General features: G+C 48.2%; 1 protein-coding gene across 1 annotated transcript in view; it reads left to right on the top strand.

Moving 5' to 3' along the window:
- MOCOS (molybdenum cofactor sulfurase) overlaps nucleotides 1–16,795 on the top strand; it is a 510,054-nt gene that overhangs the window by 404,815 nt on the left and 88,444 nt on the right. The window contains exon 6 of the mRNA XM_075585954.1: nucleotides 11,281–11,480. Within this exon, the coding sequence (XP_075442069.1) occupies nucleotides 11,281–11,480 (200 nt within the window). The remainder of the gene's footprint in view (nucleotides 1–11,280; nucleotides 11,481–16,795) is intronic.

Genomic DNA, 16,795 nt, shown 5'->3' with positions numbered 1-16,795 from the left:
CCGCGATGACATGGGGGAACAACAGGAGAGGTTTCTTGGGTGGATGCCTTCGTTCTTCTTCAATGGTGCAGTGCCTCCATCTGTAGTAAGCCTCAGGATACGGGGTGGAATCCCTACCACAGAAATCCCCTCCCAGGGTTGAGAGATTCCAGTCTCACACAATAGATCCTTTTTAACGGCAGACTCTTTATTCAGTCTCCAGCATCAGTAGCAGCAGCAGTCAGGTACAATTAATATACACAGCCCACAAGCTGTTCTCCCTTAGGATGGTCCCTGCCTCCACTCTGGACTCAGGGCCATCCAGAGTAGGGCTAGCTCTTCCCTTACCCCCTATGCAGGGTAAGAGGTATTTGGTCCACCTATAGCTCACTATTAGCTCCCTTCATCAGGAACCTAACTAACTCACTCACAACACTGTTTAGACAGAGAGACCACTAAATAGGAAGTGACACTGCTTTTTGTAGCCTCCAGTGGGCACCGCCCCTGTGCCTCTTGATTGGACACAGGGCCAAGTGACCTACCTTCACTTACTCAGCACAGTGTCAGAAGTAGGGAAAACCCATGATAACTCCTGGCAACCTGCTCTTAGCAGGGATTACACACAGGAGGAGGATAGATATATAGCCCATAATCTTACCAGGGCTACACTCCCTCAGGTGGAATCCAATGGTCCCCACTTGGACCTAATTTGCTGGACCATCCTGCAGGTGAACAACCTGTGATCATACAAACATAATTAATATTGTGTACACAGGACTGTAATACCCATGATGGTGACATACCATAGCGGGAAACTCCCAACATGGAGAACCCTTAACTCAGTAATAATGACGGGGATCAGTCTTCTTCACTTCCCACCCATTGTGATCCACAATTTTAAACAAAGAAAGGCTGAACAGGCCCATTCTCCAGTCTGTACAGTACGTTATGCATAAATATGTTCCTGCCTGTACTCCAAGCCTTCATCACAGAACATATTTTGTCTTCCCTCAAATAAGCAGTGCTACCAAATTTAATTTTTAGGTGTTCTACAACTGCATCTCTGAGCTAGGTGTCTCTCTGTTCTCGATCTCCTGCATGATCGGTTCTGGTACGTACGGGAACTCATACCCATGAGACTGCCGGTATCTCGTCACTATGGCTCTATCTGCTCAACTTAACGTAGTAAGTTTCCGGTTCCCAGCCTTTCCTGGCAGTACCCAGTACTTTGTCTCCTCAGGCGCAATATCATCATACAGAATAAATGAACCTTTGAGTATGATCACCTTTTGCATAATCTCCCTCCACCTATTGTCTAGCTCGTCAGCAACCTCCTGTGGAGTAAATGTGCCTACGTCCCACCAGTGATCTACAGTGTCTTTCTTTATTAATACAAATCTGGTGCGGTTCATCCCCTCATCATACCCTGTGAATAACGGTGCCCACCATTTATCTCGGTGCTCATATGAGGATGACACACTCATACCTTCCTCGGACTCAGCTCACGAGGACACACCAGATGTCTCTGCCTCAGTAGAGTGCGAGCCTTTACGCCTCCCTCTAATAGTATTCTTGTAAACCATGGGATTCATCTTGGATACCTTGGGACTTACGGGACCCGCTTTTGCAGTAGACTGGGACCCTCGAGCCCTACCTCTATATACAGGATTAAACACAGTGGGGTTAGGTACAGGTATCACACTTGACAGAGGTATCTCCCCATCAGAACCCTCATCACTTGTCACCCAATCCCGCCAATCAGTTGAAAACTTGGGTGTTTTACTTGGCTTACTCTCACTAGGACCCGGTGGCATAGAACGTGACAGGGCAGGGGTAGTTTCCAGGGCAATGGCGCTAGGGGCGGTGACCATAGGATCGCCATAGTCCATCACAGTGTTTCTGAGTCGGGCGATGCCACGACCTGTAGGTGCTCGCTTACTGTCTCTTACGGTCTAGCTCCCCGTTTGGCCACTTGGGTCTTAAATTTTTCGAACTCTTCCTCCAGCCCAGCTCTCTTCTGCGAGGCAATCAAGGCTTCCAGGCCTTTGCGCCAATCCAACCCTGGAGTGACATCATCGTCAGTCATCGCGGAGTCTCCATCCATCACTTGGTCCCGCACCGGAAGTGCGTAGAGGACCAGAAGGGGCGGCGTTGGACCAGCAGGGTCGCGGACGGGCAGGTAGGCCTCAAGCCTCTCTCGGCAGGTTCATCCTTCACCTGGCGGGAATAAGGGGGTGGTGGTGTCCTCTTACCACTCCGCTGTCTTGCGAGGCTCTTTGGTTCCTCTGGAGCCGTCTAGGGTCCCATCTCCGCCGCACTGGGAGTCGCCACAGCCGTGGGACTTCTACGCGGTTCAGGCTGCACCAGCGCTCGCCATCGGGGGGTCTCCGGACTCGTCTGCTCCATCTCGGGGGTAAGTGGAATTTCTTCTTTACAGCCGGGGTGGTCCGCCGCCCGGCACATCACCACCGATGACAGGCTGTCTCTCTCATCATCCGACGAGGACTGCAACGGCACCTCCATTGGGGAGTCACCTCGGGTCCTTGCGGCACCGCCAGTGGGTATAGGTACGAAACGGGCCCGCTCCGGTACCTCCACTGCGATCACGCTCTCCTCCGTTGGAGCACAACTTTGAGGCTGGGCCTGAGGCCCTACCACAGGGGTGACATATGGGACCAGGGCAGCCTTCGCATCCGCCTCCTCCACTTCGATCAGCGTCGCTGGAGAGGCCTCTCGCGGGGTCATGATAGCAGCATATGGCTCGATAGGCCAGAGGTAGAAAATGCCACACTGTTGGCACCGTGCTGTCGTACTTGGGGCCGGTCCTGGTAACCTGCATTGGACGCACAGGCACCGTAGATATTCTCGGCCATCAACCTCTACAACTAGGAAGCCTCCTGAAAACTGATGTGTTCATACTTAGGTCAGTCATCTTTTGCGCGGGGGTTGATTCGCTCAGCTTACTGGTTTGACACTTAGCTCCTTCTCCTTCACCAGTCAAGCAGAAGAGGAGTTCCTCAGTCCCACTTCATGTCCCTCCTTCCACTGGGGAGGACTGTGGGGATTGGTTCCCAGTGTGCCCCCTCCCTCTGGTGGAAAGTAGAGGCAGGGCACTCTCTTTCTTTGGGTGACGTGGCTTCGTCATTTGGCCAGTCACTGCACAGGTGGGTGCGGCTTCAGCTTTCGCGCCGCTCCCTTCTTTTAGCTTGGGTTCTGGTTTTGGCGCCAAACCCTTGCACATCTCTTGCCACATTTCTCGTGCAGCCTGCTTGCACGCAGCACGTGCGCGATCTAGGCTTGGCGGGAGTCGCCATTTTGGATTGGCTGCAACACGCGTTGCAGTGAATGGTGCCGCAGTCGCCATTTTAACCTCCTCCATGCCCCGCAGAGCACATGTATCTCTCGCCGCCATCTTTAGTGAGCCCTCTAAGCCCACGATAGCGCTACTCTCAGTGCCTATAGTGCAACTCGTTCCTAGACACTTACTACTCTCAATGGTGCTCTAACTAGTGAATATAATGCATGGCATACCCCAGGCTAGGCAGAACTCTCTCCTTGTACACCGCACTCACTGACGGTTCATTACAAGCACTCTGTGATGTGTTTTCTGGATACTGGCTAGTGTACTTTGCATTCCTACAAACTTGGCGTCAACCTACTGTAGCCCTGTGTAATTTTGGGGTTACATGCCTCTCTCCTCCTGTGCAATAATTCCTGTTAAAAGGGCAGGTTTCCGTTTGCAATCCAGGGGGAGCATATAAGGGAGATAAAACAAAATACAATCTAAGTGTAGACAGTTTGATAACCTATGGGTCAATTCAGTGATGTGTCTTGGCTCGTATGTGTAGCCTACTCACAAGATGTAGATCAAAAACGGGCAATAAAGCACAGTGGTCTTTGCGGGAAGGACCTCTATTCTAATGTGTGGTGGAGACCTCCAATCTCAGCAAAGCAGCGGTATATATAGGAGAGAAAAGATTTCCATAGTGCAGACCAATCATAAAAAACGTAACTTTTATGGGGTTTTAAAAAATGGACACTTACAATAAAAACATTCAAATAATGCTTATATCACAATGCTGTGACAGAAGAGAGTTTGCTGTTGACTTCTGGCTCACCCACCACCTCCGGTCTACGTTTTTTATGATTGGTCTGCACTATGGAAATCTTTTCTCTCCTATATACACCGCTGCTTTGCTGAGATTGGCGGTCTCCACCACACATTGGAATAGAGGTCCTTCCCGCAAAGACCACTGTGCTTTATTGCCCATTTTTGATCTACATCTTGTGAGTACAGTAGGATACACATACGAGCCAAGACACATCACTGAATTGACCCATAGGTTATCAAACTTTCTACACTTAGATTGTATTTTGTTTTATCTCCCTTATATGCTCCCCCTGGATTGCAAACGGATTTCTACGAATTGGGGGACTAGTGGAACCAGTCCCTACCAGCTGGGTTTGAGCAGGGGGTTTTAATCCATTTATTCATGTTATTCATCACGTTTTCACTGAATTATGTTTATGTATCACTTGATTTGAATTTATTCACTGTATATTATAAGTGAACACTAGTAGAGCTAGCGCCTTTCCTTCACTATCACACAGCACGTAAAAGGGCAGGTTTGCCAGGAGTAATCATGAGGTTTGCCCTCATCCCCTGTGATGTGTATTGTGTAGTGAAGGAAGTGACATCATGCTCTGTGTCCACTTACAGTGACACAGGGGTGGTGCCTTCTGGAGCTATATAGTACGCATCACTCCCCTGAATTTAGTGGTTGAAGAAGTGTGTGTGAGTGTCTCATCCCACTTGAATGAGACTGTCTGACCCAACACAGTGCCAGGGCTCTGGCAAGGATTGTGACCCTCCCATAGGGGAGAGGTGGGCAGACTATTCCCCTTACTCTATTAGAGAGTAAGGGAAGATCAAGGACAGGTTCTAGGGCCCTGACTAGGAGTGGTGTCCAGGGACTTCCTTGAGGTGGGCAACCTTGATGATGTGCAGCTAGAGACTGGCCGCAATGATGGGCAGTCTGCCAGTCAAGATGCCAATAAAGAATGTCCAATTTGAGAGAGTGCCTGAGAGTGCAGTCATTCAAGGAGAAACTGCACCCGGAGGTTTTCTTCCAGAGACTCCTCCCTGCTGTCGTGGGGACCTGGAAGAGATGGAGGCACTGTACCAGAAGTGAGTAGTTCTCAGCATTACCTCATGAGCCAGTCCTGATGTATTTCCCTATACCATCAAGCGGGAGACTCAGGAGTCCTGTAAGCCAGCAGGTGCACCACACTGAAGTACATGTAACATGGGGCAGTTTCCTCGTGGAAGGGGCCAATATGAGATTGGGGGGGGGGGAGAAACACTGTTACACTACTTATGGCCACGGATAGTGCAGACCCTATGCTGAAGTCCAAGTACCATGTTAACCAGGCTACCTCCACAGGAATCCTACACTATCTGCCTCAAGGCAACTAGAACAGCTATAGCCGAGTGTACCCAAATTTACATCACCCTCTTAGGGCACCTAGGGTGTACTGTGCGAGAGGACTGTCTCTCATGACTACCCCTTGTCTTCAAAAATGCCCATCCTTCTGCAGCACTTGCTTTGAAAGTGTACATTCTACTTTCAGCTCTGCTTCGCTGAAAACCTGTCCTGATTATCTCAGCAGCGCCTCCATCTGTAACCCATGGACCCCCACCCAATCACAGATCGGGCCCCCTAAGGTGTTCTGTGGTCTGGCTACACTACATGTCTTAGTGTGGTGCATACCTGCTGGCAACAGGAGGGCCTGAGTCTCCCGCGATGACATGGGGGAATAACAGGACAGGTTTCTGGGGTGGATGCCTTCGTTCTTCTTCAATGGTGCAGTGCCTCCATCTGTAGTAACCCCCAGGATACGGGGTGGAATCCCTACCACAGAAATCTCCTCCCAGGGATGAGAGATTCCAGTCTCACACAATAGATCCTTTTTAACAGCAGACTCTTTATTCAGTCTCCAGCATCAGTAGCAGCAGCAGTCAGGTACAATTAAGATACACAACCCACTAGCTGTTCTCCCTTAGGATGGTCCCTGCCTCCACTCTGGACTCAGGGCCATCCAGAGTGGGGCTAGCTCTTCCCTTACCCCCTATGCAGGGTAAGAGGTATTTGGTCCACCTATAGCTCACTATTAGCTCCACTCATTAGGAACCTAACTAACTCACTCACAACACTGTCTAGACAGACAGCCCACTAAATAGGAAGTGACACTGCTCTTTGTAGCCTCCAGTAGGCACCACCCCTGTGCCTCTTGATTGGACACAGGGTCAAGTGACCTACCTTCACTTACTCAGTACAGTTTCAGATGTGGGGAAAACCCATGATAACTCCTGGCAACCTGCCCTTAGCAGGGATTACACACAGGAGGATAGATATATAGCCCCTAATCTTACCAGGGCTACGTGTGTGTGTGTGTGTGTGTGTGTGTGTGTGTGTGTGTGTGTGTGTGTGTGTGTGTGTGTGTGTGTGTGTGTGTGTGTGTGTGTGTGTGTGTGTGTGTGTGTGTGTGTGTGTGTGTGTGTGTATATTTATATTAAAACAGCAATGCTCCTGAGGAGAAAAGTTAGTGAAACAAATATATAAAATAATCGCATACATTTTTCAGGTCACATACTGTATATTTATTAGATACCTGACTCATACATATGAACCAATGCATTCAAAATATCCTAATAAAACAGCAAGCAATGACTCATCTACAAGTCCATCATTCCAGCACCGAATGTAAGTGCGTTTGCTTTCCTATAATATGATCACTGATGATTGAAGTTATAGCTGAACCTATTGTTACTCCTTTCCAGACTTTTTGCCTATTTGGATGGGAGTAATTCCGTGTTTAGGTATAACTTAAAAAAACTTTATTTATTGGCGTTAACATTAGCAGAGCTTCATGAGTGAAGTACTTTTTAGCTAGTCATTTGCATATCCTTTTCCGTAACGTCCATTTATAATGCTAAACATACTGTAAGTTAAGTTTCATTACATTCTTTAGTGAGTAAGTACAGCTTTACCATTAACATTCTAGATCAGGAAATGTACAAAAAATAGGGATGGCTACATCAGCATACAGGTAGTTCTTAGCTGTGAAATATTTTGAAGTATATAGCATTTGCATGTGAACCAACTATGCCCATGCATTGCTGCTAACACAGCAGTACTAAGTAAATGTACCTTGGAACAGACTCTCTAAGCCACAATGCAGAATTGCACCCTGTTATCTGCCATTGATTTGAATGGCAGTTACTGCCAGATTGAGGCGCAAAACCTTGCAGCTTGATGAATCCTTACCATTTTGTTTTAAATACAGTATAAAAAATATTAATGTAGTGATGATGGTATTAGAGATAATAATTAATAATTATTATGCAAATGTTCCTACACCCACTTGGAAAAAATCCTGTTCTAAGAAATTGACTAATGGCTTAAGTACAGAAAAAAGATAATATAAAGGAAAACAATTTTCATGATGGTATACATAGTTTTCTCCTATTTGTTTTACTTTTCATTTCCCCTCCTTTCATGTAGCCAGTCATGTTGGAAATTTACACAAAGGGAAATCCATGGAGTTTTGTTTGAAATATGTATGTGCAAAGTGAGGGGAGCACCCCCAGGGGAGGCACAAGATTATTCTGGGGGGCGCGGACATCGCCTACATTATCTTCGGAGACGCGTCGCCATGGCAACGCGGCATTAAATGACGCTGTAGAATCATGTGACGTGCATGTCACCATAGCAATGCGCGTCAAATGACACCCTGGGGGTCACGTGACGTGATGTCACATGACCCAGCACGTCATTTGACGCTGGATATTAGGTATGTGGGGGCGCGAGCAAAGGAGCTGGCAGGCAGGGGGGCACAGCACACAAAGTTTGTGCATCCCTGGACTAGAGTGTATAAAAGTATAGCTAAAAGGCCATCTGTATTGTATGTCTTTATTTATATAGGGCCATTAATGTACATAGCGCTTCACAGTAGTAATACACGTGACAATCATATAAATAACAAATAATATACAATCTAAATGGTAGGTAGGAAGAACGTTCAGAGAAAGTAAGAGGGCATTTTGGTAAGTGCGTCTGCAGGGGGCCAAGCTTGATATATTATGTGTATAGTATTAGCCACAGTGCTATTCATATGCTTCTTTAAGCAAGTGTGTCTCAAGGTGGTTCTTAAAAGTGGATAGAGAGGGGGCTAGTCGGGTATTGAGGGGAAGCGCATTCCAGAGGTGCGGGGCAGTCAGTGAGAAAGGTTTAAGGCAGAAGAGGGCTTTAGATACAAAGGGGGTAGAGAGAAGACATAATTGAGAAGAACGCAAGAGTCGGGATGGTGCATAGCGAGAAATTAGGGCTGAGATGTAAGGAGGGGCAGAAGAGTGTAAAGCTTTAAAAGTGAGGAGGAGAATTGAGTGCGAGATGCGGGATTTGATTGGAAGCAAGGAGAGTGATTTCAGCAGGGGAGACGCTGAGAAAGGTTTACGAAAGGGTACAGTGATTCTGGCAGCAGCATTAATGATAGATTGTAGGGGAAACAGGTGAGAGGCAGGAAAGTATGATGGGAGAGGTAAGAGGAGTTCCAGGATAGAGCTTTGTTACGAATACCAAGAGTATGGAGAATGTGAAGGAGAAGAGGGTGGTCCACGGTGTCAAATGCTGCAGAGGTCGAGTAATATGAGCAGACTGTAGTGACCTCTGTCTTTGGCAGCATGGAGGTCATTAGTTATTTTAGTGAGGGCTGTTTCAGTGGCGTGAGCAATGCGGAAGCCAGATTGTAGAGGGTCTAGGAGAGAATAGGTGTTGAGAAAGTGGAGCAAGCAAGAATAATACAAGACTTTCAAGGAGTTTAGTGGCAAAAGGCAGGAGGGAGACAGTTCGAAAGTTAGAAAGACAGATAGGGTCAAGCTTGCTATTTTTGAGTAAAGAGTCAAGGAAGGCAGGAGGAAAGTTAGGAAACAGTGAAGGATTGGAAGAGGAAACAGAGGGGATGTTCTGTCATGGATTCCACCTTTTCCTTGAAATAGTCAGCAAAGTCCTGAGGTGAAATGGAGGATGAAGAAAGGGTGGTTTGAGTAGAGAGTCATAGACAGAGAAGAGTCGGCGTGGGTTAGACTTGTGCATGTAGATTAATGAAGAAAAGTAGGTTTGTTTAGCTTTAGAGAGGGCAGAGTTGAAAGAGGATAGCATACATTTGTAGTGAGGGAAGTCTGCGAGTGTGTGAGATTTCCTCCAGAGGCATTCAGAGGAACGAGTGGAGGAACGCAGCATGCGCATGTGGGAATTTAGCCAGGGCCTGGGGTTAGGAGGGCGAGGATGGCAGAGAGAAAGCGGGCCATGTAGATCAAGAGAGGAGGATAAGGCAGAGTTGTAGTTCCTGACCAGGTTGTCAGGGTCTGTAGCACTGAGAGAGGAGAGGGAGGAGCGTAAAGTGGAATCAAAGGCTGGTAGGTTAATAGAGCACAGGTTTTTGCAGAACTGAGGGGTAGAAGGAAGTGGAGAAGGGGATATGAGAGAGACAAAGATAGAGACAGAGATAGAAACAGAGATAGACAGAGAGAGAGACAGAGAGACAGAGAGAGAGAGAGAGAGAGAGAGAGAGAGAGAGAGAGAGAGAGAGAGAGAGAGAATGAGACGAGGTGATGGTCAGAGAGAGGAAAGGGGGAAATGGAGAAATCAGAGAGAGAATTTTTTTAGTGAAAACCAGGTCTAGGTAGTGGCCATCCTTGTGGGCGCTTGCTGCAGTCCACTGTTGAAGGCCAAAAGAAGAGGTTAGAGAGAGAAAGCGGGAAGCCCAAGGAAGAGAGGGGTCATCAATGTGGCAGTTGAAGTCCCCAAGAAGAAGAACAGGAGAGTCTGAGGAGAGAAAGAAAGAGAGCCAGGGTTCAAAGTCAGAGAGAAAGGCAGAAGGGGGATGAGTAGAGGTAGGTGGGCGATAGATGACCGCCACGTGGACAGGGAGAGGAGAGAATATCTGGACAGTGTGAGCCTCAAAGGTGGGGAAAGCAAGAGAGAGAGGAGTAGGAAGGGTACGGTAACGGCAGAGAGAGGAGAGGAGTAGCCCCACGCCTCCACCCCTGCCATCAGGGAGAGTCAGACTGAGTGAGCCAAGTCTCAGTTATAGCAAATAGGAGCAGAGAGTGAGAGAGAAAGAAGTCATGCACAGAGAGGCACTTTTTAGAAAGGGAGCGAGCATTCCAAAGGGCACAGGAGAAAGGGAGAGAGGAGGGAGGGTGACCGGGGATGGGTATGTGGTTAGAGGGGTTGATACCAGAAGGAGTAGAGGTTGCAATTGGCAGGCGTGGACGAGCGCATGTAGGAATAAGGCAGGGACCAGGATTGGGAGAGATATCCCAAGAAGCAAGGAGGAGAAGCATGGAAAGAAAGAGAATGTGTGAGGATGATTTGTAGGGGTGTGTTTTAGTTCAGGGGATAAAGCTGTGTAGTGTCAGAGGGCGCAGGTAAGAAAGAAGTTCATGTGAACTGAGAAGTGGTGAACGAAGGAGAGATGGAGATATATGAATTGTGTTAGAGACATAATGAGGCTGGTAGAAATAAGTGTATAATTTGAAAAGACGTGAGGCCATAGCAAATATAAATAGTAAAGGCAGCATCACAGCAATAGTAAAGTGCTGAGATGTGCAGTCTGGTATAGATGATATCCTCCTTTCCAGCGTAGTTCAAGTTCATCTTTTGAACTTCCTTTTAAACTTCAATTTTCTTACTACTTACAATGTGCTACTTGGAGATGGGTTGCAGGCAGCTTAAGGCTGCTATGCATGTGTTTATATGGGCCTAACAAGTCAACTGACAGTTAAGTTCAGCCTGTTTAATTAGCACATGTGAGGCACATTCAATCAGATGGATTTTCTACACAGTGTTTCCTGCCTAGGTGTGAAAGCTTAATTTAATTAAGGGGTGAATGAGACAGCAAAGGGTGAATGAGACAGGATTCAAAAATGGGATTTACCTAGGATTGCTTCAGTTGCATATACTAAAATACACACAGCAAAGGGTGAATGAGGGTGAATGAGACATCTCTTACTTTATGCAATATCCCTTAGCGTTAAGACAATCGGTAGAGCATATTTCCAACACTGCTCCAAAGCAGTGAAGTCAATACACCAGGGATTGGGAACTACTGATATCAGACCTCTAGTCCTCAAACGTTCTGCTTATCCCCACATATTAGACCACTTCAGCTGTCAATGAAAACAATTTTCTTTTGCATGTATGGATCTAACACATGTAAACTCTTTATGTTTTCTAGGTGGAATGGAGAAAATTAGAGATCATACCCATGCTTTGGCTAGTTACACCTACTCTGTGCTCTCTGACTTATGCTATGCTAATGGAAAGCATGTAATACAAATTTACAGCGACACAGAGGTCAGGACTTCCGATGTGCAGGGTCCAGTCATTAATTTTAATGTGCTGGATGAAAATGGAGGCATAATCGGATACTCTCAGGTACACATTTTTTTCAAGGTTCACATTATGCATTAGCCACCATCTGTGAAATTGTTTCTCTGTTATTGATTGCAGTACATTATGCATTTATCTCTGTTTCTGTTTACTTTTCAAGTTTAAATAGAATGCCGACTTGTGGTGCACAAATGTAAAATACACTTTGTTTCTATACTGCAAAGTAGTTCAGCCATGCCCAGCCATCTTTGTACTAGGATAATGAGCAATGACTGGCACATTTTGTCACACTGACTACAGAGTGTAATAGATTAGTAGTGTTTTCAAAATAAGATCAGTAATCTGTGCTCAGTCAACCACCTTTTGTATACTTTACTGTTATCTTAATATATAAAATCGAAAGGTTAGTGCTATCTGCGGTGAATCTGATTGGTCCGTGGCCACCCCGACTCTCATTGGCCAAGAGGTACGCCCCACTGTGACACACACATAGAAACTATGTCCCCCTCCCATAGTCAGCCTCACACACAACTCTCATTGGCCAAAAGGTACAGTGACATCACTGACACACACCTCCTTCACTCTCACACACTTACACTGACACCATACACCCACAGAACCCCTGAGGACTCCTTGGTAAGTTTACATGTCACACTGTCACCCCTGTCCACACTCACACTCTCACACTCTCACAACCCCTGAGGACTCCTTGGTAAGTTTACATGTCACACTCTCACCCCTGTCCACACACACTCACACTCAACCCTGTCTACACACACACAGTCACTGTCATCCCACACACACAGTCACTGTCATCCCACAACTCTGAGTCATGCTGTCACCCCTGTGTACACACACACATCCTACACACTCACACTCACCCCTGTCATCCCACAACCCAGTAATGCTGTCAACCCTGTGTACACAGTTTCATCCCATAGCTCAACGGGCGGCCGACAGTCCCTGTGCACATGGCCGACGCGCACCTCTCCCTTTATGCCTTACTACAAATACATATATATGAAAAAAATGGTGTGCGTATACATTTCTATTACTACAATTCCCGCCCCTACCTTCACCTACGAACTCTTTATTAAGTTTCTAAAATGGCCGACAAAGGAACTTACAATTCAAATAAATATATATGAAAACAATGGCGTGCGTTGAAATTTCTATTACTAAAATTCCCGCCCGTACATTCACCTACGCACTCTTTATTAACTTTGTAAAATGGCCGACAAAATAACTTACATCTTCAATGTGACGCTTTGCAAATAACCGCCAGCCTTCACCTACACATTGTAAATTCAATTTCTAAAATGGCCGACACACACAATTACAACATGTTCATTACATACACATTACACTATGTCCCGCTTTGCCAATTTTCAATTCTTTCCATTCTTGCAATTATTTTATTTAGTTACTTTATTAAATCGCAGCTATACTAATTTGCATTTACATTACCACTGCCACGTTCACAACATCTCCCACTTTCTCTATGTTCACGATCCTCTGAAAAAATATACATCATCATTTCATTTACCTTCAACATTCAAACACTATTCAATACATTTCTTCATAAACTCTACACATTTATACCTTCATTCACACAACATCAACACACACACATTACATTCAGACATTCAACATCATTCACGCATCAACTACATACATTACCATCACCATCTCCCTCTGCGCTCCGCACGGCAATCTCTCTATGCGCTCCGCAGACATAACCTCCCTCCCCGGCGCTCACTCACCTCCCTCCCCGGCGCTCACTCACCTCAGCCCGGTATGTGACAGTGGCTCCTCCTCCCGCTGCGGGTGGACGCGCACACACTGCCCGAGGCCTCCCCCTTGTTCCCCTTACCTCAGCCTCCTGTCTCCCGGTGTGTCTCGGTCTCTGCGCCGCTCCTCCCGTCTGACACAGCTCAGGCCTCTACCTACCTCCCTCCCTCCTTCAGTCAGCGGCCCCGGGCAGCGTAACTACAAGCTGATTAGCTGCCGGCCGGCAACCTCACGGAATAGGCAAGCAGCCCTGCCGCGTCATTGGCTGATCCCTGAGCAGGGAGGGGGGGTGGAGCGCCCGTTACCTGCAGGGACCTGCCCGGGGAGAGCCGGGTAACGGCAAAGGATGGCAAAGCAGAGGAGTCTGGGTAAAGGCGGGAAAAGGCTGGGGGCCAAGAGCAGAAAACACGCACCGAGGGGGTTAATGGTGTGGAGGCTTCTGAGAAGGGGAGGTGAGCATTCTGGGAATAGCCATAACAAATAAGTGTGGCATGAGCGAGCAAAGTCCCCCCTCCCGTCCACTGTCCCCCCCCTCCCATCCACTGTCCCCCCCCTCCCGTCCACTGTCCCCCCCCTCCCATCCACTGTCCCCAGCCCCCTCCCATCCACTGTGTCCCGTCCCCCTCACGTCCACTGTGTCCTGTCCCCTCCCGTCCACTGTGTCCCGTCCCCCTCACGTCCACTGTGTCCCGTCCCCCTCCCGTCCACTGTGTCCCGTCCCCCTCCCGTCCACTATGTCCCGTCCCCCTCCCGTCCACTGTGTCCCGTCTCCCTCCCGTCCACTGTGTCCCGTCCCCGTCCTGTCCCCCTCCCATCCACTGTGTCCCGTCCCCCTCCCGTCCACTGTGTCCCGTCCCCCTCCCGTCCACTGTGTCCCGTCCACTGTCCATCCCCCCCTCCCGTCCACTGTCCGTCTCCCCTCCCGTCCACTGTCCGTCCACCCCTCCCATCCACTGTCCGTGTCCCCCCCCTCCCGTCCACTGTCCGTGTCCCCCCTCCTGTCCACTGTCCGTGTGTGTCCCCTCCAGTCCACTGCCCCCCCCCCTCCCATCCACTGTCCATGTCCCCCCTCCTGTCCACTGTCCCCCCCCCTCCCGTCCACTGCCCCCCCTCCCGTCCACTGTCCCCCCTCCCTCCCATCCACTGTCCCCCCCCTCCTGTTCACTGTATCCCCCTCCCGTCCACTGTCCCCCCCCTCCCATCCACTGTCCATGTCCCCCCTCCTGTCCACTGTCCCCCCCCTCCCGTCCACTGCCCCCCCTCCTGTCCACTGTCCCCCCATCCACTGTCCCCCGCCCTCCCATCCACTGTCCCCCCCTCCCATCCACTGTCCCCCCCCTCCCGTCCACTGTCCCCCCCCTCCCGTCCACTCACCCCCCCCCTCCCATCCACTGTCCCCCCCCCTCCCGTCCACTGTCCCCCCCTCCCATCCACTGTCCCCCCCCTCCTGTCCACTGTCACCCCTCCCATCCACTGTCCCCCCCTCCCATCCACTGTCATCGTCCCCTCCCGTCCACTGTCCCCCCCTCCCATCCACTGTTTCCCCCCTCCCGTCCACTGCCCCCCCCCCTCCCGTCCACTGTCCCCCCCTCCCGTCCACTGTCCCCCCCTCCCGTCCACTGCCCCCCCCTCCCATCCACTGCCCCCCCCTCCCGTCCACTGTCCCCCCCTCCCGTCCACTTCCCCCCCCTCCCATCCACTGTCCCCCCCTCCCATCCACTGTCCCCCCCTCCCGTCCACTGCCCCTCCCCTCCCGTCCACTGTCCCCCCTCCTCCTGTCCACTGTCCCCCCCCTTCCCATCCACTGTCCCCCCCCTCCCGTCCACTGTCCCCCCCGTCCCGTCCACTGTCCCCCCCCCCCCCCCCCACCTCTTAGCAGGAAATTTAAGTCACGGGCAACGCCGGGTCTCTCAGCTAGTATAATTATAAAGTGAAATATCAGTTAATGTACAGAACACAAGAAAGAAAAAAAAAAGTTGTTATAACTTGATGTAGCACGATTTTGTGTAGAGGACACAATGTTTAAATTATGTACAAATTATGGAAATATTACTATATGCTAATTTGAATGTCTTAGACAGGTCTGCAACCCCGCCTTTCACCATTATTACCCAGCACACAGCACTTTACTGCAGCAAGGGATTCTGGGAAATGACATGCAAATGAGCACACAGTGCCACCTTTTGCTTCAAAACCATTCAACATTCAACATTTTTTTACCCACCAAAACTTAACTAAGTATGGTAAAACCGATCCCTGCTTAATTTTCTACATAGCCAGTAGAACCAACCCCACACTGAGGAGACCCATTAAGGTCGAAACAGTCTGTCTGTAGGTGGGTTTACTGGCTATGCATCTTAACCCTGGCTGTGCTCAAAGCTGTGACCATGCAGCAAGCTTAAACCTATAGGGGAACCATGTTGAATGGTTTTGAAGCAAAAGGTGGCACTGTATATATATATAATTCAATGAGTGCTGCTTTTTCCAATTTTGAAACGTGGGGGCATTTTCAAGCAATACATATTTTATATTTCTTTTTTTCGAAATGTGTAGTAATGTCTCTTTATCTGTCATTTAGAAAATGTATCTCCTAATTCTCTGCACAGCATTGGAACTTTTACATTCTAATGACCCACCTAGATGAGAAGACAAGTCAATTAACTAATAATGAACCAAACAATTACATATTGTTTGTTTAAAGTGTAGTTCCATCTTATCACGGTTTTGTAACACGTTTGGATAAAAGAAGGCAACTCTAACGGGCCTAGTCATTACACTGCAATATTGACAATGCAAAAGCGATATGAAAATGGAATACAATTTGTCGCAATAAATATTGAGAGTTTTTACAGAATACTTTGCTAGTTATTTATGCATAACAATTTCACTGAAAGACATTTCATTTTACGGCTTTGTTTAGTGCAGTTTGTGCCAATTTGATGCAATATTGCCTAGAAATGTTGACTTTTTTCTAAGGGGGGTGGGGAGAATACAGTGTTTCTATTTTCTTTCACACCCCCAAACAAACAAATCTATAGCCCACATGGTGAGATGGATGATAAAGTACGTCAGAAAATATGACAATAATTCATTTGAATAGTTTTTTATATATTTCACAGGTTTTATTTTGTCTTGTCATGTGGAGTTTCGATTAATCTGTTTGGAGGGTATAAGCAAATAGGCCTACTCCTACATGCAGTATTTCACACTTTGTATGACTTTCTCCAAAATTGCCTTGACACTTTTTGCCAGCCTACGTTTTGTTTCTGCATAAACCGGTGGAATCTATAGCCGTGACATCCCAGCCACGGCAAACCAGCTATGGGATCCCAGCCGTGCCTTCTCTTGGCAGAAAAATCCTCATGGTGTGTGGTCCCGTTAAGAAGTAATGGCCAACCTCAGCGATGCCAGGGGAAGCCGCGGCTGTCACTTTTTCTGAAGCTGCGGCTTTTTGCTATTAATGCTGGGGCTTCGGCAAATAGGAAGTGGCAACATCTGTAGCCTTATCTCCCAGTTCAACAGGCAAACAAATTAGATTGTAAGCTAAGCAAAGTGGAGACACATTCTAT

Source organism: Ascaphus truei, chromosome 2 (genome assembly GCF_040206685.1).
Source record: "Ascaphus truei isolate aAscTru1 chromosome 2, aAscTru1.hap1, whole genome shotgun sequence".
NCBI lineage: Eukaryota > Metazoa > Chordata > Amphibia > Anura > Ascaphidae > Ascaphus > Ascaphus truei.
This window is presented reverse-complemented; position numbering and strand designations above follow the sequence as displayed.